Raw genomic sequence first — 24,800 nt, 5'->3', positions numbered from 1 at the left:
GAGCAGAAGAGACCGTTTCCAACCCTCTGCCTCAGAGCAGAGAGATCTCAGTCTGTTCTTCAGTGAGCTCTGCAGGCCACACCATCTCTGTTTCTGTCCATGCTGCTATAAACTGCAGTGGCCTGGGTTGTGCGCCCCTCCGCAGCACTCCCAGTCCTGCCTCCAGGTTGGGGCACGTCTCTGCCCTTTGTGCTTCTAAAACCGCCAGCCGCTCCCAATTCACGTCTGCGACCTGCTCCTCTGGGTTTCCGTCCCAGGGGCTGCAGTTCACAAGCACACCCTGCTGCTCTGGGTTTCCATCCCGGGGGCTACCCTAGAGTCCTTTCCCCACAGCTACCGGTCTGCGAGTCTGTGCCTGTCCCCAGCACGCGAGGCTGTCACTCACCGGCAGTGTAGGATCCCCATGGCCAGGCACCCTCCCGCTGCCGTTTATCCTCTGACATCTGCCCACAGAATCATGGCTCCCCACTTCCTAACTTAAAACCAACCACCTGTGATATTGTTTGTAGATATCCAGATCTTCTTACATCTCAGGCTGGTTTCGTGGGTGCTCAGAGTGGTCTGGTAGATATCCAGCTCAATTCCAGGGACCAGTTGAAATAGGGTCCCCTACTCCTCCACCATCTTTCCAAGTAGGGAGTTTTTTGAGAAAAAATGTGTATCTGTTCATAATGTATGTTAAAATTTGTTTATATTTAGCATTTATTTTTTCTATTTCTCATTTTACAGGGCATGATTTACATTTAAATAAAAAGCACAGTTCATAAGTTAAAGCTGATTAGTTTGACAAATGTGTACACCCATGTACACACCATCTTACTTAAGATACACAGCATTTCTATGACCCCAGAAAGTTCCCTTCTCTTTTCCCAGTTACTGCCTTCCACCCTGAGTGAAAATCCACTGTGCTGATTTTCATTATCACATAATAGTTTTACCTGGTTTTGAACTTCATATAAGTGGAATCATACCATATGCCCTCTATGTCTAGCTCCTTCATTCTGCGTGTTTTTGAGATTCCTCCATGTTGTCATATGTATCAGTAGTTAGTTTCATTTTATTGCTAAGTAGTAATCCATTTCCATGATGACTTCTTATTATTAAATTATATTCTTTATATATTTTGGATCCAAGTCCTTTATCAGGTATGTGTTTTGAGGTAGGTTTTCTCAAAGTCTGTGGCTTGTGTTTATTTTCTTAAGCACTTTTTTAAACAGGCTTACAACAACAAAGATTTATTTTTTTTCAGTTCTTTGGCTTGGCAGTCTTGCTGGTTTTCCTGCTGATCTTGTCTGGAATCATTCAGATAGCTACAGATATCTTGTGGCTTAACTGGATGTAGAACGCCCAAAATGACCTTACTTACACATCTAGAAGCTGGTGCTGGCTATTGTGTCTGCCTCTTCCTTGAGGAGGATTCTCATCTTCTAGTCAGCTAGACTGGACTTCTTCACAACATGGAGGCCTCAAGATCCTAAGAGAGTGAAAGCAGGGGCTATGATGCCTCTTCAGTCCTAGGATCGAAAGAACTATAACATCACTTGTGCTGCATTCCATATTTTTACGCTTTCTGTTGTTCTTTCTTTATTCCTGATATTCCAAGTATTCCAGGTTTTCTTTGGTATCATTTCCCTTCAGCTTGAAGAACTTTTTTTCACACACACATACAAAAATAGATGATAGATAGATAGATGATAGATAGATAGGTAGGTAGATAGATAGATGATAGATAGATAGATAGATAGATAGATAGATAGATAGATAAATGATAGATAGATTTGAGAGCAGCTTTACTGGCAACAAAATCTTTTCATTTTCCTTCATCTGAGAATGTCTTGATTTTACCTTTATTCCTGAAGGATATTTTTACTGGGCACAGAATTCTAGAAACATTGTTCTTTCCTTTTAGCACTTTAAAAATATTGCACCATTTCTTTCTGGGTTCCATGTTTTCAGTTGAGAGATCTACTGTTTTTCATTGCACATACTGCATCATACTCTCTGATGGTTTTCAAGAATATTCCTTTGTCTTCAGTTTTTTGAAGTTTATTTCTGATGTGTCTTAATATGGATTTTTGTTTGGGGTTCACTCAGCTTCTTGAATCTGTAAATGTATATCTTTTGCCAATTGGGGATTTTTTAGTCATTATTTCTTTAAAAACTGTTTTTAGCCACAAATCCTTCTCTTCTACTCTACTGATACCAATGTTAGATGTTTTCTTTTTCCCTACAGGTCCCTTTGATTCTGTTCATTTCTTTGCAGTCTATTTTCTCTCTATTGGTCATATTGAGTTCTTTCTATCGTTCTTTCTTTGAGTTCACTTATTCTTTCCCCAGTAATATTAATTCTTTTCTTTGGCCTCTCTAGTAAGTTTTTTTTTTTTTAAAGATTTATTTATTTATTTGAGAGAGAGAATGAGAGAGAGCGAGCATGAGAGGGGGGAGGGTCAAAGGGAGAAGAAGACTCCCTGCCGGGCAGGGAGCCCGATGTGGGACTCGATCCCGGGACTCCAGGATCATGACCTGAGCCGAAGGCAGTCGCTCAACCGACTGAGCCACCCAGGTGCCCTCTAGTAAGTTTTTTATATTGGTTATTGTTTGTTTGGTTTTTTTTTTTTTTTCAGTTCTATAGTATCCATTTGATTTTTTTATATCTTCCATTTCTTTGCTGGTATTTTCTTTTCTTTTCTTTTTTTTAAAGATTTTATTTATTTATTTGACAGAGAGAGAGACAGTGAGAGAGGGAACACAAGCAGGAGGAGAGGGAGAAGTAGGCCTCCCGCCGAGCAGGGAGCCCGATGCGGGGCCCGATCCCAGGACCCTGGGATCATGACCTGAGCCGAAGGCAGACACCCAACGCCCGAGCCACCCAGGTGCCCCTGCTGGTATTTTCTATGATGAATTAGAAAATCACTATTTGAAATAAGTGATTCAGGCAAGGTCATTTAGGGATCCTAAAATTAATGGATATATGTTTGAGGAGACAGAGGTTTGTACATAGTCTCAAAGTCCTGTCCCACAAAACACTTAATGTACTTACTAAATTATAAGTAACATGAATACTTATTAACACTTATTAATTAGTAAAGTAGTTATACATATCAATCAATTAAAAAAATACTTGTTAACTTTAAAGTGGAAAAACTTGGCTCACACCATCTGAGCCATGTGATAAAAGTTGACCTTGCTATTAGTGGGAGAAATGAATATCATAGGTCTTTGGCGTGTTACGCTGAAAAGAACACAGATTCACTTCTCTAGTATTCTGACCAAAAGTCCACATGCCTTAATGAAATTAGAAGGAAATATCCAACAAAACAAAACTGAGGGAAATTCTATGTGATAACTGACCAGTACTCTAAAAATGCTAAGGTCATGAAAGATAAGGAAAGATTGAGGAATTATTCAGATCAAAGGGACTAAAGACACATAACAATTAAATCAACATGTGATCCTGGATTGGATCCTGGACTAGAAATGAAAAGGAGAAAAAAGAAGTTTGTTTTTCTTTGTTTTTGTTGGTTTTATTTTTGCCATAAAGAACACTGTTGGGACAACTGGAAAATTTGAATGGGGTCTATATTAGATGGTGGTATTGTATGAATATTAATGTCTTGATTTTAATGGCTGTTTTATAGTAGGGAAGTGTATTCATCCATTAGGGCTGCCATTACAAAATACTACCAACTGGGTGGCTTGAAAAACAGAAATTTATCTTCTCAAGTTCTGAAGGCCAGAAGTCCAAGATTAAGGTGCCTGCAGGGTTGGTTTCTGACAAAATTTTTCTTGGCTTGCAGATTTCCTCCTTCTTGCCGTGTCCTCAAACAACTTTCTTCTGCAAGCACATTCCTGGTATCCCTTCTTCTTATAGGGATCCAATCTTATTGAATTAAGGTCCCACCATTATGACCTCATTTAATTTAGTCACCTCCTATAAGGCTCTGCTACTAACTACAGTAATATTGAGGGTTAGGGATTCAACATATGAACTTTGGGGAAACACAATTCAATCCATAACACTTTCCTTTCTTGGTTTTAGGAAATATATACTGAAGTATTTATTAGTAATGGGACATCATGTCAGCTATACAGGCTAGAAAAATACTGCAGAGAATATTAAGATAAATATGTTTTATTAATAAACATATTAATAGGGCGCCTGGGTGGCTCAGTTGGTTAAGCGACTGCCTTCGGCTCAGGTCATGATCCTGGAGTCCCGGGATTGAGTCCCACATCAGGCTCCCTGCTCAGCAGGGAGTCTGCTTCTCCCTCTGACCCTCCTCCCTCTCATGCTCTCTGTCTCTCATTCTCTCTCTCGCAAATAAATAAAATCTTTAAAAAAATTTAAAAAAAAAATAAACATATTAATAAAATGTGAACAATTGGGGAATCTGGATGAACTGTATATAGGCGTTCTTTGTATTATGCTTGCAACTCTTCTGAAAGGTTTCAGTTTTTTCAAAATAAAAAGAAAAATATGGCACATGTATTTATATCCATCCATTATTTTACCAAATGTGATCCAGGCTATCCAGATGCAAAATAAATGTAATCTTAAGTGTAAAATGGCAAATCTGAAATTGGTCACAATTTGGGTATAAAAGAGATTTCAGGAGGAAGGGAACATCATGCCTTTATATCCAGGTCATGAACTTGCAGAAGACCAGCAAGCAACACTTCTTACCATTTTACCCCAGATGGCCGAAGAAAAATTATAAATTGAAGAAAATTTATTTATTCATTGAATTCTTCCAAGAGTTACTTTTCTACTGCAAATGAAATTTGGCTTTCAGAAGCTCAATCACACCACAGATGCTATAGTCTTCTATTTATCTTTTCTTGCACAATATTTCTCACCATAGCTTTAGAAGTCTTGAATCTTACATATTCTCCAACTTTATTCTAATTCATCAAGATTGTTTTGGCAGTTTTTGGTGCTTCTAATTTCTAGAAAAATTTTAGAATCAGCTTATTTCCACAAAAAATACCTGCTGTGATTTTTATTACAATTCCATCTATATTTATTGGACAGATTAGTCCAAAATTGTCCTTTTTCTGTAATCCTTGTCAAGTCTATCATTAAAACTACGTTGAGATTTTCCTTATGGTTTAATATATGATCAATTTTTAAAAAAGATTTTATTTATTTGACCAGAGAAAGACACAGCAAGAGAGGGAACACAAGCAGGGGGAGTGGGAGAGGGAGAAGCAGGCTTCCCGCTGAGCAGGGAGCCCAATGTGGGGCTCGATCCCAGGACCCTGGATCATGACCTGAGCCAAAGGCAGACACTTAATGACTGAGCCACCCAGGCGCCCCATTTATGATCAGTTTTGATTAATGTTCCATGTGAACTGGAAAATACTATCACTCTATGGTTGCTGGATATAATGTTTTATGTTTAAATATTTAAACATTTGGTTTAAATCTATATCATTACCGATTTTTTGTCTGTTTCTTCTATCAGTTACTGAGAGAGATGTTTTAAAAATCTCCATTCATGATTTTGGATTTAATTTTAGGTTTGTTAACTGTTGAGTCATATATTTTAAGGCAAATTAGGCTGTTATGTCTTCCTATTAAATTAATACCTTTAGGGGCGCCTGGGTGGTTCAGTCATTAAGCGTCTGCCTTCAGCTCAGGTCATGATCCCAGAGTCCTGGGATTGAGCCCTGTATTGGGCTCCCTACTCCGCAGGAAGCCTGCTTCTCCCTCTCCCACTCCCCCTGTTTGTGTTCACTCTCTCACTGTGTCTCTCTGTGTCAAATAAACAAAATCTTAAAAAAAAATTAATACCTTTATTAGTATAATATATTTTATACATGTTTGTATGTATACAAATGTTTACTTCTTTACCTCTTATGATAGTTTATGTCTTAATGTCTGCTTTGTCAAATACACAGCTACCTCACCGTCCTTTGAGTTTGTATGGCATATATTTAGTTATTTTTTGTCTATCCTTTTACTTTATAACCTATGTTCTTTTACATCAACTGAGTCTCTGCATAGAGCTCAGTCTATTTATTTATTTTTATTTAATCTGGCAATCTGCTTTTAAATTGGATATTTAGCCTATCTTCATTAATTTATTACTATAAATTTGGGTTAATCCTGACCATCTTACTATTTGTTTTCTACTATCTATTTTTCTCCTTTATTCTCCTTTTTAAAAGTATTTGTGCACTTTCAAATAGAATTTTTATTAAATCATAATGTACATATCTTTAAAGATCCAAAACATAACTATATTTTTTTCAATTAAACACATTCAAGAAACCAGGTAACCATTAGGTAAATACTATACTGATTTTGAAAATCGCAGATTAATTTTGCAGTGTTTTCAATATTTTTGATCAGTAGAAGCAAACATTATGGATCTTTTGTATCTGGCTTCTTTCATTCAACATTATGTTTGTGTGTTTACCAATGTTGTTTCCCAAACATGTGTTTTGTTCAGTATTTCTGTTTGAATATACTACCATTTCCTTATTCATCCTCTTCTTGAAGGACGTTTACATTTTTATGAGTTTGGGGCTTTTACAATTAGTGCTACAAACATATTTTAATAGATATATATATGAATTTCTAAGATTGTATATCTCAGAATATGTATACATATGTGCATATGTATGTATATATATATAACATTTTTATTTAAAATCTGTTGTGTATTGGGGTGCCTGGGTGGCTGAGTCAGTTGAGCATAGGGAGCTCTTGGTTTCAGCTCAGGTCATGATATCAGAGTTGTGGGATCAAGCTCTGTGTCAGGCTCTGCACTCATCAGGGAGTCTGCCTGGAGATTCTCTCCCCCTGCTCCTCCCCCAACTCACGTTCTTAATCTAAAATAAATAAATCATTAAAAAATTTTAATTGTGTATTATATATACATCTCTGTATGTGTATATATATATATATATTCATACACATAAATATGAGATTGCTGGATCATGCAGCAAATATGTAAAATATGCTCAACTTCAGTAGATTTCAAAATTTTACACTTCTAGTGAGGAGTGAATAGGAGTTCCAGTAACCTCATTGACACTTGGCACTGTCTGAATTCTGCATTTAGCCTTTCTGGTTTGTGTGAAATATTGTTGTATTGTGGTTTTAATTTATATTTCCCTTGTCATTAAATAACCTGAATATTTTAATATCAGCCATTTGTTTGGTCTCTTTTTGTGAAAGCACTCTGCAAATATTTTGCCCAGTTTTCTTTTGTTCCATTGTCTTTTCCTTACTGATTTGTAGATTTGTCAGATTAAAAATAGCTTCTCCCAGACTGTGGCTTCCCCTTTCATTTCCTTAATGTCTTGTAATAAATAGAGGCATTTAATATCATTGTTTTTTATGGTAAATTCTTTTGTCTTGGTTAAGACATTTTTTGCCTTCCCCCAAAGAAATTAAGATATTCTGCCATGTTTTCTTTTAGATGATTGTTATACCATTTACATTTAGATTTATAGTTCATCTTATGCATTTCTTTTTTTTCTCCTCTTTTAACTTTTTTGTTTGTTTGGTATGATAAAGAGTAAGGGTCAGGTTGTATTTTCTCCATTTGAATACCCACTTGATGCAATACCATCTGCATTTATTGAAGGACTATCACTTCCCTACTGCATTAGACTGTCATCTTTGTCATAAATCTGCTGATGTATATTTTATTGCTAAGTCAAATAAGTCAGACAGAGAAATACAAATACTGTATGATCTCATTTGCATGTGAAGTCTAAAAACATCTAACTCGTAAAAACAGTGAAATGGTGGTTGTCAGGGGCTGAGCAGAGGGGAAATGGGGAAGATGTTGGTCAAAGGGTCTTTCAATTATGAAATGAGTAAGTTTTGAGCATCTAAGGTACAGCATGGTGACTGTAGTTAACAATACTGTAATGCACACATGAAAATTGCTATGAGAGTAGAACTTTAATATTCTTACCATAAAAACAACAAAATGGTAACTATGTGAAGTGAAGGAGGTGTTAGTTGACCTTACTGTGGTAAACATTTCATAATATATGGGTGTATCAAATCATCACTTCGTACACCTTAAACTTACACAATGTTATATGTCAATTATACTGCAAAAAAAAAGGTTGTGGAAAAGAGAATATTTTGCTTATAATGTTTTTTTAGAAATTATATTAACTCTTTCCACACCTTTTGAAAGAGTGCATAAGAATTGTATTGTTGCTCCCTTAAACAAAGCACTGAGATGTACCACAAGAAAGTGTCACAGCCACTATGGATCCTGTGTCACTGAGAAATAGAGGGACAGAAAATAAGAGTATAGAGAAAACCAAAAAAAAAAAAAAATCAGGCAGTGCTCCTTCAGTTAAAAAAAAAAAGACTATAGAGAAAACGATTTAGTAGAAGTCCATAAAGTTGCAGACATGAAGAATGTGGCTTGAGGGTGGGAGAGCAGTGGAAAGAGGATCCAAACACCCAGAAGGACTTCCCCAGTATCTTCCCAAAAGCCTGATGAAAGCCTCAGTGTAAGCCAGCTCTTTTTCACCATAAAATCTATTCTGTTAACAACAGTGTTCTGGCCACAGTGCCTACATCACATGTAGAAAACTGTAGCCTGGACTTTTACTTCAAATCAGTAGCAATATTCAACTTGGGATTTTAGAAACCCTTGGGAAATTGTCATATATTTTCCTTGAAAAATCTTGGCAGAGAACAATGCAGACATCTGGGAGTCAATATCACCACAGACAACAGAAAGATAAATATAAGGCTTGCACCAGCAACTCCTATCCTCAACAGTGACCAATTAGCTGCTCACAGGACACTAGTCATGACTTTACTTTCTGCACCTGTCTTTTCAGCATCTCATAGGGTTTGGAAGCCTGCTCTCTGTTCACCGGCTGCATCCATTCTGCTTGTCAACTATACATTCTGGTGGGAAAAGTATCCCAGAGCCTCAAACTTGCATGTCAGCAGCTCCTCACTGTTGATGCAGTAAAACAAGGATGCTTCTCCACATGGAAAGTTGAGGATGGGATGGAGGAGCAAGTGCACTAGAAGGTGTCTTCAAGCAGCGAAACCATGATGTGGAGTGCTGCGTCAGAGGGACTCTTATCTCAGCAGCACACAGGGCTAAACATAGAAGTAGCTGCCTGTTCCTGTTAAATAGTATAGGAGGTGACAGCTATGTTGCATGTTAGGTGGGCTTCTACCCACTGGGGGAGGCAGAGCCAGAGCTTTCTCAGAACCGTAAGTTGTCTGGAAGTCCGGCTCTAGCCCAGAATCGGAGGCAGTGAAATATGGTTGTTTTAATCCATTTGATCCTTTCTGGGGTTTCAGTGGTCAAGGCTGCCACAGAGCCTTGCTGTGCTATGAAACATCTGGGCTATGGAAACAGGGCTTCCTCAGCCAGAACACTGGCAACATGGGCTGCATATTCACCCCACTCTGGGACAACAGCCTGTGACAAGTGAGTTTCCTTCTCTTCTCCTTTCCCCTCAGCCCAGAGCAAGGTCTTGATTTGTTGGAAGACAATAGCTGTGTGAGGAGGAAGCCCTGCCTCCCATGAGGTGACCTCTGTGTGCCTGGCCTCAGGGAACCTGGTGGCTTGCTGGACGTATTGAGTCAACAGGAACAGGAGAGGCTCCTTCAAGCTGTCCATGCAGGAGTGAGCAGTTTGGTTTCCTGAGCAGTCCTTCAGAGGACCTGGCCCAGGGTGGGTTAGTGAGAGTGACACAGCCCACACTGCCGACCTTTAACCTAGTATTGAGATGCTAAAGCCAAACACCATCGTGAGAGAAGTTACTGATTGAGAGGACTGAAGAGAGAAGGTGTTCGCTGAGCTTTGATGTAAGAGTGAGTATATGGAACCAGGTGCCCAGCATATCCACCTAAGTGGGTTAATCCTATGACTAACTGTCACTCCCACCTCCATCACCACCGAGCATGAACCCTGGGTGGGAGTGGTGTTAAATCCTGGATTTCTACTCTATGTCATGTTGTTGAGTGGCCCATAATGTCTCTGGTCTCCTGTAGTTATATAAAATGCTTGTTTTAAAGTAGATCCTCCCTAAGCTCTGTGTCATTCCACAGGTCAATAACTCATCAGTGACTCTAACTAAGGATAGAAACAATTAAATAAAGCAAATCTTTCACTTCAGGTTTAGAGATCATCAGCAATACATTTGTTTCCCTTTTAAAATATTTTAATACCGTATCTGGAAACAGTAAGGGCTCTATGATCTGGCAGATCTAGCTCAAGAACCAGCTATATGACCTAAGCTCTCTGGAACTCTCTAAACCTCAGTTTCTGCTAATGTAGAAGAAGGGGCTCATAGTTCTTTTGAAGAAAAATAGAAATACTGAGTATCAGTGACCGGCATAGTACAGTACCAAGCATAAGTCCTCAAAATATGATGATGATGACAACTTGGACTATAGAATGTGTTAAATTATAAAACGGATATTCAAAGGGAATATTTCTAACATTACTGTTATGCTTACTTACAAATTGATAATATTATTAAAAACAATACAATTTTGTATAATTAGAAAAATATCAATTTCCCTGCTTACTATTGATGCTCTATTTAAGGATTATATTAATGACCATTACATTACAACTAGACTTTGAGGAACTCATAGAATATATTGGCATCATATGCCAAGTGAGTTACATGCTTTATCTTAATTAAGTCTCACAAGAACATGAACAGGTAGATACTATCATCTTCATTCTATAGAGGATGAAAGTGAAGTTCACAAAGGTTAACTTCCTTTTCAAAGATGACCCATCTCTTAGGTGTTAGAACTCGGTATTGAACAAGTATTAAATTCAGGTGTTTTTGATTCAAGACCAACTGCCTAAACCATTTTTCTCTCAGCCTAGCCAATTTTTTGGCTAGGCAAGTAACTTAATCATATGCTCCTCTAAAACCTTTGTGTTCCCTGATGTCTTTATTGTAGGTTAAGGACTATAGGGATGCTGCTGTAGGAGATGCCCATAGAAATGGGGAATGGAACAACTGTCCAAGAATTCATCTTGGAGGGGTTTCCTGCCATCCAGCACCTAGGAAAGGTCCTCTTCCTTGTGCACCTGCTGGCTTACCTGGCATCCATCACAGGCAATGTTGTCATAATGACCATCACCTGTGCTGACTCCCGACTCCACACACCTATGTACTTTTTCCTCAGCATTTTCTCCTTCTTGGAGTGTTGTTTCATAAATGCTGTTATTCCTAAGTTGTTGCTCATCTTTCTTTTAGGCAGGCAAACTATTTCCTTTCCTGCCTGTTTCATACAAGCTTTTTTCATTGTATTTCTGGGAGCATCAGGTTTCCTCCTCATAGCAGTGATGTCTCTGGATCGATATGTGGCCATTTGCAACCCTCTGCATTACCCGACCATCATGAACCTGAAGACTTGCTTCCTCCTGGTCACTGCCTGCTTCACATTGCCCTTCTCTCTCATCACTGGTCCACTAGTAAAGATTTCTCAGTTATCCTTCTGTGGTCCCCATGTCATCCCCCACTTCTTCTGTGACATCAGCCCCCTGATTCATCTCTCCTGTTCTGACACCAGGTCTGTTGAAATGTTGGCCTTTGTCCTTGCCTTGTTTATCCTTTTGACATCCCTTATCATAACCAGCATTGCCTACAGCAACATAGTAGTCACAATCAAGCGACTCCCATCAGCCAAGGAGCAACAGAAAGCTTTCTCCACCTGCTCTTCTCACCTCATAGTCCTCTCTCTGATGTATGGCAGCTCTGTGTTTATATACGTGAAACCAAAGCAAACAAACAGGCTGGACTCCAACAGGGAGGCTGCCCTTGTGAACACAGTGGTGACCCCGCTGCTCAACCCTGTCATCTACACTCTGCGGAACAAGCAGGTCCACCAGGCTCTGAGGGAGACAATGTGCAGAATGAAAATATCAAGATAAAAATAAAATCACATGGCCTTGGAGTGGAAGACTTCTGAGATCCAGGTGTCTTCATTCTGGCCAATAATACGAGGTCTAGTGCATTTTCTCTGGCTACCTCACCTGAACACTGTACATCCCTAGAAAAATGGAAATCTGTTTTCAAAAAATCCTTTGCTGAATTTTTATTCTTCCCTCTCATAGAAGCCATGTGCTTGAAATTTCCAAAATTTTGCAGATTTATACACTTTTTATTTCATTTCTCTCTAGCCATAAACATAGCACAACAAAACTAATAATGATTTACCAAAAGGCATTTGGATAATTAATATTACAGAAGGTTGTATATTATGTTGTGTTTAGGAAGGAAAGGATGGAAATAGTACCAATACTTGGGTCCACATTCCCTCCATGCCTAGCCCAAGGAAATAATGCTCATAGTACCCTTCACCTTGGAATATATATGGTTTGCATCAGGTACGCTCTGAAATGCTATTCTTGGCCCTTAGCTTAGCTCTCTCTCTATATATGCATCAATCTCATGCTGGAGAGAAACAGAATTGTTCTAAGGCTTAGACCATTCTCTAAGGAGAGGAAATGACCACAGCATCCCTTGGTTGATCAGTTCCTATTTCCTAAATTATTTGTTCTAGCTACAGCCCCTCAGATGCATGATGCATATATATGATTAGTTCCTATCTTAAAGCTGTTACCACAGATCATTTGTGTATATCAGTAGAAGGAAACACTTATTTCATACTTCTATAATTTCTCCCAAAGACTCAAGTTGGGGGAACCTAAGTTACTTGCTTATCTACTTTATAGTGTAATGAAAATAAACAAATTAAACATTTTTTCCTGGTTGACTGGTTTTTTCAACTATAATGTTATCTTCTGATTGATAACCTACTTTAAAAACAACATTTCCATGAACTCAGTCTTTAACTTTTGTACTTTTTGCATCTATTTTCCAGCTAGGATATTTCTATTTTTTTCTTCAGAGGAAACATCTCTAAAAGATTAACACAATTGTTATTTTATTTTTAAACCAAACCCTGAGGCTAAATATCAAATTCATTTTATGAAACATATTCTATACCATGATTAGATCCTGTTTGACCTTGATGGTCCTATATAAATTTCAATTTCATCTGATTGACAATGAAGAAATATCAAACATGCCCTAAAAAATCAGAGATGATTATCTATACACATTGTATTAACAGGAGTTTGGAAAAGACAAGATCAGAGTGGGAAAATGTGTACAGCCACTGTACCCATCTCCTTTCCAACAAAAGAGTGCAGACTTAGGGAAGTGGCAGTAGGGATGGAATGTAAAGGGACTAGATTAGACTCTGAATCATTTGCACTGGACAAGTCTGGTGCTACCTTCAACTAACTGGTCAGCTTCCAAAAAATACATAAGTCTTCTCTTCATAAAATATGAAGATTGAGCTAGATAATCTCTAGGGTCCACTTGAAAATACTCAGGGACATAGCAAAAAGATGCTACAGGAACATGGAAATAATCTTCCACCCTGGGAGTTGAACTACTGAAGTGTATGGAAGTGGGGGGGGGGGAGGAGCAAGATGGCAGAGGAGTAGGAGACTTAAATTTCATCTGATCCCAGGAATTCAGCTAGATAGGGATCAAACCATTCTGAACACCTACGAACTCAACAGGAAATTGAAGAAAAGAAGAGCAGCAACTCGCTGAACAGAAAAGCAACCACTTTCTGGAAGGTCTCTTCTGATTTGTTTAGTGTATATTTTTCTGTCTCTCATTCATCTATTCTCCTCTGGACAAAATGACAAGACAGAAAAAATCACCTCAAAAAAAAAAAAGAACAAGAGGCAGTACCGACTGCCAGGGACCTATTCAATACAGACATTGGTAAGATGTCAGAACTAGAGTTCAGAATGACGATTTTAAACATACTAACTGGGCTTGAAAAAAGCATGGAAGATGTTAGAGAAACCTTTTCTGGAGAAATAAAAGAACTAAATTCTAACCAAGTTGAAATCAAAAAGGCTATTAATGAGGTGCAATAAAAAATGGAGGCTCTAACTGCTAGGATAAATGAGGCAGAAGAGAGAATTAGTGATACAGAAGACCAAATGATGGAAAATAAAGAAGCTGAGAAAAAGAGAGATAAACAACTACTGGATCACGAGGGCAGAATTCGAGAGATAAGTGATACCATAAGACAAAACAATATTAGAATAATTGGGATCCCAGAAGAAGAAGAAAGAGAGAGGGGGGCAGAAGGTGTACTGGAGCAAATTATAGCAGAGAATGTCCCTAATTTGGGGAAGGAATCAGGCATCAAAATCCAGGAGGCACAGAGAACCTCCTTCAAATTCAATAATAGGTCAACACCCCAACATCTAATAGTAAAACTTACGAGTCTCAGAAACAAAGAGAAAATCCTGAAAGCAGCTCAGGAGAAGAGATCTGTAAACTACAATGGTAGAAATATTAGATTGGCAAAAGACCTATCCACAGAGACCTGGCAGGCCAGAAAGGACAGGCATGATATATTCAGAGCACTAAATGAGAAAAATATACAGCCAAGAATACTATATCCAGCTAGGGTGTCACTGAAAATAGAAGGACAGATAAAAAGCTTCCAGGACAAAATAAAACTAAAGGAATTTGCAAACACGAAACCAGCCCTACGGGAAATATTGAAAGGGGTCCTCTAAGAAAAGAGAGAGCCTAAAAGTAACATAGACCAGAAAGGAACACAGACAATATACAGTAATAGTCACCTTACAGGCAATACAATGACACTAAATTCATATCTTTCAATACTTACCCTGAATGTAAATGGGCTAAATGCCCCAATCAAAAGACACAGGCTATGAGATTCGGTAAAAAAAAACAAGACCCATCGATATGCTGTCTGCAAGACACTCATTTTAGACCCAAAGGCACCTCCAAATTGAAAGTGAGGGGGTGGAAAACCATTTACCATGCTAATGGACACCAAAAGAAAGCTGGGGTGCCAATCCTTGTATCAGATGAATTAGATTTTTTTAAAAGATTTTATTTATTTATTTGAGAGAGAGAGAGAATGAGAGACAGAAAGCACGAGAGGGAAGAGGGTCAGAGGGAGAAGCAGACCCCCCACTGAGCAGGGAACCCGATGTGGGACTTGATCCCAGGACTCTAGGATCATGACCGGAGCCGAAGGCAGTTGCTCAATGAACTGAGCCACACAGGCGCCCCACGAATTAGATTTTAAACCAAAGACTATAATAAGAGATGAGGAAGGACACTATATCATACTAAAAGGGTCTATCCAACAAGAAGATCTAACAACTATAAATATATATGCCCCTAACATGGGAGCAGCCAATTATATAAGCCAATTAATAACAAAAGCAAAGAAACACATTGACAACAATACAATAATAGTGGGGGACTTTAACACCCCCCTCACTGAAATGGACAGATCATCTAAGCAAAAGATCAACAAGGAAATAAAGGCTTTAATGACACACTGGACCAAATGCACTTCACAGATATATTCAATACATTCCATCCCAAAGCAACAGAATACACATTCTTCTCTAGTGCCCATGGAACATTCTACAGAATAGATCACATCCTAGGTCACAAATCAGGTCTCAAATGGTACCAAAATATTGGGATCATTCTCTGCCTATTTTCAGACCACAATGCTTTGAAATTAGAACTCAATCACACAGGAAAGTCAGAAAGAACTCAAATACATGGAGGCTAAAGAGCATCCTACTAAAGAATGAATGGGTCAAGCAAGAAATTAAAGAAGAATTTTAAAAATTCATGGAAAGAAATGAAAATGAAAACACAACTGTTCAAAATCTTTGGGATGCAGCAAAGGCAGACCTAAGAGGAAAGTATATAGCAATACAAGCCTTTCTCAAGAAACAAGAAAGGTCTCAAATACACAACCTAACCCTACACCTAAAGAGCTGGAGAAAGAACAGCAAATAAAGCCTAAACACAGCAGGAGAAGAGAAATAATACAGATCAGAGCAGAAATCAATGAAATAGAAACCAAAAGAACAGTAGAACAGATCAACGAAACTAGGAGCTGGTTCTTTGAAAGAATTAACAAGATTGATAAACCCCTGGCCAGACTTATCAAAAAAAAAAGAGAAATGACCCAAAGAAGTAAAATCATGAATGAAAGAGCAGAGATCACAACCACCACCAAAGAAATACAAACAATTATAAGAACATATTATGAGCAACTCTATGCCAGCAAATTAGATAATCTGGAAGAAATGGATGCATTCCTAGAGATTTGTCAACTACCAAAACTGAACCAGGAAGAAATAGAAAACCTGAACAGGCCCATAACCACGAAGGAAATTGAAGCAGTCATCAAAAATCTCCCAACAAACAAAAGCCCAGGGCCAGATGGCTTCAGGGGAATTCTACCAAACATTTCAAGAATTAATACCTATTCTTCTGAAACTGTTCCAAAAAATAGAAATGGAAGGAAAACTTCCAAACTCGTTTTATGAGGCCACCATTACCTTGATCCCCAAACCAGACAAAGACCCCATCAAAAAGGAGAATTACAGACCAATATCCTTGATGAACATGGATATAAAAGTTCTCACAAAAGTACTAGCCAATAGGATCCAACAGTACATTAAAAGGATTATTCACCACGAGCAAGTGGGATTTATCCCTGGGCTGCAAGGTTGGTTCAACATCCACAAATCAATCAATGTGATACAATACATTAATCAAAGAAAGAATAAGAACCATATGATCCTCTCAATAAATGCAGAAAAAGCATTTGGCAAAGTACAGCATCCTTTCTTGATCAAAACTCTTCAGAGTATAGGGATAGAGGGTACATACCTCAATATCATAAAAGCCATCTATGAAAAACCCACAGCGAATATCATTCTCAATGGGGAAAAACTGAGAGCTTTCCCCCTAAGGTCAGCAACACGGCAGGGATGTCCACTCTCACCACTGCTATTCAACATAGTATTAAAGTCCTAGCCATAGCAATCAGACAACAAAAGGAAATAAAAGGCATCCAAATCAGCAAAGAAGAAGTCAAACTCTCACTGTTTGCAGATGATATGATACTTTATGTGGAAAACCCAAAAGACTCCACCCCAAAACTGCTAGAACTCATATAGGAATTCAGTAAAGTGGCAGGATATACAATCATTGCACAGAAATCAGTGGCATTCCTATACACCAACAGCAAGACAAAAGAAAGAGAAATTAAGGAGTTGATCCCATTTACAATTGCACCCAAAACCACAAGATACCTACGAATAAATCTAACCATAGAGGCAAAGAATCTGTAGTCAGAAAACTATAGAATACTCATGAAAGAAATTGAGGAAGACACAAAGAAATGGAAAAACGTTCCATGCTCATGGATTGGAAGAACAAATATTGTGAAGATGTCAATGCTACCTAGAGCAATCTACACATTCAGTGCAATCCCTATAAAAATACCATCAGCTTTTTTCAAAGAAATGGAACAAATAATCCTAAAATTTGTATGGAACCAGAAGAGACCCCGAATAGCCAGAGGAATGTTGAAAAAGAAAAGCAAAACTGGTGGCATCACAATTCCGGACTTCAAGCTCTATTACAAAGCCGTCATCATCAAGACAGTATGGTTCTGGCACAAAAACAGACACATAGATCAATGGAACAGAATAGACAGCCCAGAAATGGACCCACAACTCTATGGTCAACTGATCTTCAACAAAGCAGGAAAGAGTGTCCAATGGAAAAAAGACAGTCTCCTCAACAAATGGTGTTGGGAAAATTGGACAGCCACATGCAGAAGACTGAAACTGGACCATTTCCTTAAACCACACACAAAAACAGACTCAAAATGGTTGAAAGACCTCAATGTGAGACAGGAGTCTGTCAAAATCCTAAAGGAGAACACAGGTAGCAACCTCTTTGACCTCAGCCACAGCAACTTCTTCCTAGAAACATCGCCAAAGGCAAGGGAAGCAAGGGCAAAAATGAACTATTGGGACTTCATCAAGATAAAAAGTTTTTGCACAGCAAAAGAAACAGTCAACAAAACCAAAAGACAACCGACAGAATGGGAGAAGATATTTGCAAATGACATATCAGATAAAGGGCTAGTATCCAAAATCTATAAAGAACGTATCAAACTCAACACCCAAAGAACAAATGATCCAATCAAGAAATGGGCAGAAGACATGAACAGACATTTTTCTAAAGAAGACATCCAAATGGCCAACAGACACATGAAAAAGTGCTCAACATTGCTCGGCATCAGGGAAATCCAAATCAAAACCTCAATGAGATACCACCTCACATCAGTCAGAATGGCTAAAATTAACAAGTCAGGAAATGACAGATGTTGGCGGGGATGTGGAGAAAGGGGAACCCTCCTACACTGTTGGTGGGAATGCAAGCTGGTGCAGCCACTCTGGAAAACAGTATGGAGGTTCCTCAGAAAGTTGAAAATAGAGCTACCCTACGATCCAGCACTTGCACTACTGGGTATTTACGCCAAAGATACAAATGTAGGGACCCGAAGGGGTACGTGCACCCTGATGTTTATAGTAGCAATGTCCATGATAGCCAAACTATGGAAAGAGCCAAGATGTCCATCAACAGATGAATGGATAAAGAAGATGTAGTATATCTATATACAATGAAATATTATGCAGCCATCAAAAGGAATGAAATCTTGCCATTTGCAACGATGTGGGTGGAACTGGAGGGTATTATGCGAGAGAAATAAGACAATCAGAGAAAGATCATATGATCTCACTGATATGAGGAATTCTTAATCTCAGGAAACAAACTGAGGGTTGTTGGAGTCGGCGGGGTGAGAGGGATGGGGTGGCTGGGTGATAGATATTGGGGAGGGTATGTGCTATGGTGAGCACTGTGAATTGTGTAAGACTGTGGAATCACAGACCTGTACCTCTGAAACAAATAATACATATTAGTATTTTTGTATTCTTTTGGTAAATACCTATTAGTGCAATTGCTGGATCATAGGGTAGTTCTACTTTTAAATTTTGAGGAACCTCCATATTGTTTTCTAGAGGAGCTATATGAGCTTGCATTGCCAGGAACAGTGCAGGAGGGTTCCCCTTTCTCCACATCCTCACCAACATCTGTCATTTCTTGTGTTGGGGGTTTACCCCAAACCCCCAGTGGGGTTATGGGGTAAATAGTGGATATGGATTAAGGAGTGCAGTTGTTGTGATGAGCTCTGGGGGTTGTATGTAAGTGTTTAATCACTATATTGTACACCTGGAACTAATATGACACTATATGTTAACTAACTGGAATTTAACAACAAACCTAAAAAAGAAAACAAACAAACAAAAAAAACTGGAGTATCCAGAACCTTACAAAGTACTTTCACTTCTGAGACTTTCAGATAGCTTTTTCTTCCTCTTTCTATCCCATCCACATAATTCAGCTTACATAATCATTATGTATATAGTAGGAGGTTCATTAAAAAGGAAAAGATTTCTTTTTTCCATACATGAAAAAAAAATGGCAACAAAAGAATCCAGATAAGATAAATTACCCTATGCCTTCACTTCTCCTCCTGGACCCAAATTGGAAGCTACTAACACTACCATGCTTTTCCTCATATGGATGGATGGGTAATAGGTGTGATATTAATGAACCCTCTAGATCAGAATTGATGCGTTCCGGGTCCCTGTTGCCATTTTTGCCTTATTTTAAAGAAAATTCCATCAGGGACAGTGGTTCTCAGAGTATTACTAGTATTCCTACAGCTCCACCTTCACCCTGGGGTTTGGCCTAATGAGTGCTTCACTCCATCCTGATCCCCAATTCCTGTAAATTATCATCCCCTAAGCCCTCTCCCATAGTATCATAGAAGAGGTGATTTACCTTTCCTCAGGCCTTAATTTAGCCTTCTTCCTTAGGGATATAATACTAGAAATTGGAATCTTTCTAGGAATAGACCATATTAACCAGATACACTATAAACCAAAATATTATTATCTAAATCCTGAATATAGGTGTAGCCTATTTTTCAAGAGTGGCTGAGGGCCAGAATGGCTAACATAATAATATTCTGAAGAGAATCCATGGCTGATATTTGCTTTATCACTCAATGTTTTGATAATTACAAATACAACCTTAAGAACTATCCCTTTCTTTACTCTAACACTCAAAGCACAAGGAATGCTCAAAATGTTTTTGATAAATGAAATCTCAAAGTATCGTTTAAAAACATAAAGAAATAGTGTGTATTGAAGAGCCACAAAGGCACTAACCAGAAAAGAGAAACTAGACCAAGGACAATTTGAAACATTTCTTGGTATCAGTTCACCACCCCTTAGGCTAGATACAATGTAGAGTTAGTTCAGCCCATTTCTTTGAGTGTCCACTTTGTAAAACTTTCCATCAAACCCAGACCCTTTTCTCCCACATTCCCACCATCATGTTGGTGTTGGGACTTGCTCAGGTCTGAGAGGTATTTCTGCACCATAAAGCTGGCACAAAATAAAATTAAAACCCCATAGAAATGAGCCTTTATCTTAGCATTAAAGTGTATAGTCTCACATCGCTCTAGCTTCTGTAACTCTTCTCCCATTATTCTTTATTTTCCCTACTTCCAACTAAGAAAATAACAATGAGGTCCAAGTTTGCCATGAACTGAGAATAGAGCGTGTAGATCACAGATGTTGTAAAAATGATTTTTGTATACTTGTGGGAAGGTGGGACCCATATGAATACTCATGAAAGTCTCTATAATATTTGCCTTGACCTTGTAAGATCAATAATGATGAGAGCATATTCAGGCAGAACAAATTTCCAGCTACCATATACCCCAGGATTGCCAGCAAGTAAAAGAGTTTAGTCCTCTTATCAGGCTCTGGATGGGAAACCAGAGGCCACAGAAAAATGGATCATTCCTGCCACTGAAGCCCAGCTGAGATATCCAGGAGAAGAAGCACCTTTCCAACACAGTGGTTGCTATGGATACAGCTTCTCCACCCTCAGGCTAACATCTCTTCCTCTTCTGCATCTAAAAAGATCTGGGGATACACATCCCAGAAACTTTTCGAGAGGGGTCTGACACATTACAGATGTTACAGAAACCACCTACCATGCCATGCCCCCTTCTTCCCTAAAGAGGAAAAAATGTGTGCATTTGTTTTTCAAAAAGATTGGGGAGCACAATGAAAATATTCTTCAGATGAAAATATGCAATGAAAAAATCATAATATTGATGGAAGCATGAAGAATGTGTGAATAAAAGGTGGACTTCACCAGTATCTTCCCAAAAGCCTCCTGAAAGCCAGGGTGTGATCCAGCTGTTTCTCACCATAAAATTTGTTCTTTTACAACTATGCTCTGGCCTCAGTGCATACATCACATGTAGAAAGTTGTAGTCTGGACTTTTACCTAAAATCAGTAGCAATATTCAACTTGGGATTAAAAAACCCTTGAGAAATTGTCATATAATTTCCTTGAAAAAGCTTGGCAGAAAACAGTGTGGACATCTGGGAGTCCGCATCACCACACACAAGGGAAGATAAATTTAAAGGTTGCATCAGTAATTCTTGTTCTCAACAGTAACCAATTAGCTGCCCCTAAGACACCAGCCGTGACTTTACTTTCTGCTGTTTCGTCAGCATCTACTAAGGTCTGGGGACCTATACTCTCTGCTCACTGGTTGGGTCAATCCTGCTTGGTGATCAGTCTTGTGGTAAAAATATCACAGAACCTCAGACTTGCACATCAGCATCTCTTCATTGTTGATGCAGTAAAACAAGGATGCTTCTCCACATGGAAAGGTGAGCATATGATGGAACAGGTGCGCCCATGACGTGGAACACTGCTGCAGAAGGATCCTTGTCTCTGCAGCAACCAGGGCTAAACCCATAAAAAGCTGTCTGCTCCCATTAACTGACAGCAATATTGCATGTTAGGTGGGCTTCTACCAGTGGGGAAGGCAGAACCAGATATTTCATTCATGAGAATGCTAAGTAGTCTGGGAGTCCAGCACTAGCCCAGTATTTGGGGCAGTGAAATGTGGTTGTTTTGGTCCCTCTGCTCCTTACTGGGGTTTCAGTGGTCTGGGGTGCCATGTAGCCTTGTTTTGCTATGGAAACAGGGCATTATCAGCCAGAACACTGGCAGTATGGGATGCATATTCACCTCACTCCAGGACAACAGGCTGTGACAAATGAATTTCCTTCTCCTCTCCTTTCCCCTCAGCCCCAAATGGGTTCTTGATTTCTTTGAAGACAACAGCTGCAAAGGAAGGAAGCCCTGCCTCCCATATGGTGACTCTTCTATGTATGCCTGGCCTCAGGGACCCTGGTGACTTGGTGGACTTACTGGCATCAACAGGAATAGGAGAGGCTCCTTCAGGCTATGCCACTCAGGGGTTAGCAGTTCAGTTCCATGAGCAGCCCTTTAAAATTCCAGGCCCACGGTGCATTAGTGAGAGTGACACATTCCACACTGCTGACCTTTAGCTTAGAATTGAGATGCTGGAGCCAAAAACCATCGTGAGAGAAGTTACTGATTGAGAGGACTGAAGAAAGAAGAATGTTCACTGACCTTTGATCTAAGAGTGAGTATGTGAGTGTCAGGTGCCCAGCATATCCTCATAAGTGGGTTAATCCCATTAACTACTATCACAGCCACTTCTGTCACAGGCCAGCAGGAACCATGGGAAGGTGGGTGGTAAATCCTAGATTTACAACTTACCTCATGTTGTTGAGCAACCCCCAATGTCTGTGGTCTCCAGTCTTTTCTATAAAATGCTTGTGTTAAAGTAGAGCCTTTCTAAGCCCCATGTCATTCCACAGGTCTGTAACACATAAGTGATATTATCTAAGGATAGAACTAAGTAAGATAAATAAAGCTAACCTTTCACTTAAGGTTGAGAGGTCATCAAGAATAGATTTGTTCCTGTTTTAAAATATTTTGTCACTGCATTTGGAAATAGCAGTTACTTCAAATTTGGGCATTCTGGCTAAAGTCCCAGCTATGTGACTTAAGCTCTCTAGAACTCTGTAAGCCTTAGTTTCTGCTCTTAAAAGAAGGGGATCGTGGTTAATATGGTGAGTAATAGAAATACTGAATTTCTGTGATGAACGTAGAAAAAGCATAAGTTCTCAACAGACGATGATGGACCATAGAATGTGTTGCATATTTTAAAAGGGATAGTCAAAGGGAATATTACTAACATTATTGTTATGTTTACTTACAAATTAATGTTATAAAAACAATAAAATGTTGTATAACTAAAAAAATGTCAATAACTCTGCATAATTAAACTATTTAAGCATAACACTAATGATCATATTACACTTAGAATTTGAGGAACACATAAGAAACACTGGCATCATATGCCAAGTGAGTTACATAATTTATCTTAATTAAGTCTCATAAGAACATGAACAGGTAGATCCTATCATCTTCATTTTACAGAGGGTGAAAGTGAAGTTCACAGAAGTTAACTACCTTACCAAATATTACTGATCTCTCAGAAGTTAGAAATCAGTATTGATGTGTATTGAACTCTGGGCCTTCTGATTCAACAACCAACTGACTAAACCACTTTACTATCTGCCTCTCCACCTTCTCTGATAGTCAAATAACTTAATCATGTTCCTCTAAAACCTTTGTGTTTCCTGATGTCTTCATTGTAGGTTAAGTACCCCAGGGACACTGCTGTGGAAAGACATGCCCATGGAAATGGGGAACGTTACAACTGTCCAAGAATTCATCTTGGAGGGGTTTCCTGCCATCCAGCACCTGGGAAAGGTCCTCTTCCTGGTGCACCTGCTGGCTTACCTGGCATCCATTGCAGGCAATGCCGTCATAGTCACCATCACTTGTGCTGACTCCCAGCTCCACACACCTATGTACTTTTTCCTCAGCACTTTCTCCTTCTTTGAGTGTTGCTTTACAAGTGCTGTTATTCCTAAGTTGCTGGTCATCCTTCTTTTAGGCAAGCAAACCATTTCCTTTCCTGCCTGTTTCATACAAGCCTTTGTCTTTGTATTTCTGGGAGCAGCAGGTTTCCTCCTCATAGCAGTGATGTCTCTGGATCGGTATGTGGCCATTTGCAACCCTCTGCATTACCCGACCATCATGAACCTGAAGACTTGCTTCCTCCTGGTCACTGCCTGCTTCGCTTTGGCCTTCCCTCTCATCACTGGTCTGGTAGTAAAGGTTTCCCAGTTACCCTTCTGTGGCCCCCATGTCATCCCCCACTTCTTCTGTGACCTTGGCCCCCTGATTCATCTCTCCTGTTCTGACACCAGGTCTGTTGAAATGTTGGCCTTCGTCCTTGCCTTGTTTATCCTTTTGACATCCCTTATCATAACCATCATTGCCTACAGCAACATAGTAATCACAATCAAGCGACTCCCATCAGCCAAGGAGCAACAGAAAGCTTTCTCCACCTGCTCTTCTCACCTCATAGTCCTCTCTCTGATATATGGCAGCTGTGTGTTTATATATGTGAAACCAAAGCAAACAAACAGGCTGGACTCCAACAGGGAGGCTGCCCTTGTGAACACGGTGGTGACCCCACTGCTCAACCCTGTCATCTACACTCTGCGGAACAAGCAGGTCCACCAGGCTCTGAGGGAGACAATGTGCAGAATGAAATATCAAGATTAAAAAAAAATCACATGGCCTTGGACTAGAAGACCTTAGAGAACCCTGAGTCTTCATTCTGGCCAATGTAGCAGTCCACAGAGTTGTAGTACAGGGTCTCTGGCAGATCTCACTTGACCTTGCACATCCTTAGGAAAATGGAAGTCTGTTTTCTCAAGGCTACATTTTACCTTGATGTGCATACTATCTTCTCCCTAAATATTCCACATTTTGATGACAATTAATTGCAATATCCTTTACTGAATTTTTTCTTCCCT

The 24,800-nt window shown here is 39.2% G+C and overlaps 2 protein-coding genes across 2 annotated transcripts; both read left to right on the top strand.

The window, feature by feature from the left end:
- Window positions 1-10,961: 10,961 nt before the first annotated feature.
- On the top strand, window positions 10,962-11,906 carry LOC123845514 (olfactory receptor 6C74-like). The gene has a single exon (XM_045876264.1). The coding sequence runs from the start codon at window positions 10,962-10,964 to the stop codon at window positions 11,904-11,906; it is 945 nt and encodes a 314-aa protein (XP_045732220.1).
- Window positions 11,907-23,592: 11,686 nt separating this feature from the next.
- Window positions 23,593-24,546, top strand: LOC123841584 (olfactory receptor 6E1-like). The gene has a single exon (XM_045871156.1). The coding sequence runs from the start codon at window positions 23,602-23,604 to the stop codon at window positions 24,544-24,546; it is 945 nt and encodes a 314-aa protein (XP_045727112.1). The 5' UTR covers window positions 23,593-23,601.
- Window positions 24,547-24,800: the final 254 nt, after the last annotated feature.

This window comes from Mirounga angustirostris, unplaced genomic scaffold, assembly GCF_029215605.1.
Source record: "Mirounga angustirostris isolate CCGP_5_RB_7025 unplaced genomic scaffold, mMirAng1.0.hap1 SCAF_6, whole genome shotgun sequence".
In the NCBI taxonomy this organism is placed as follows: Eukaryota; Metazoa; Chordata; class Mammalia; order Carnivora; family Phocidae; genus Mirounga; species Mirounga angustirostris.
The sequence above is the reverse complement of the archived record's forward strand: the minus strand, read 5'-3'. Positions and strand labels throughout refer to the sequence as shown.

Coding starts and splice junctions, on each gene's coding strand:
- LOC123841584 (XM_045871156.1), top strand. CDS start 23,602: ATGCCCATGGAAATGGGGAACGTTACAACTGTCCAAGAATTCATCTTG.
- LOC123845514 (XM_045876264.1), top strand. CDS start 10,962: ATGCCCATAGAAATGGGGAATGGAACAACTGTCCAAGAATTCATCTTG.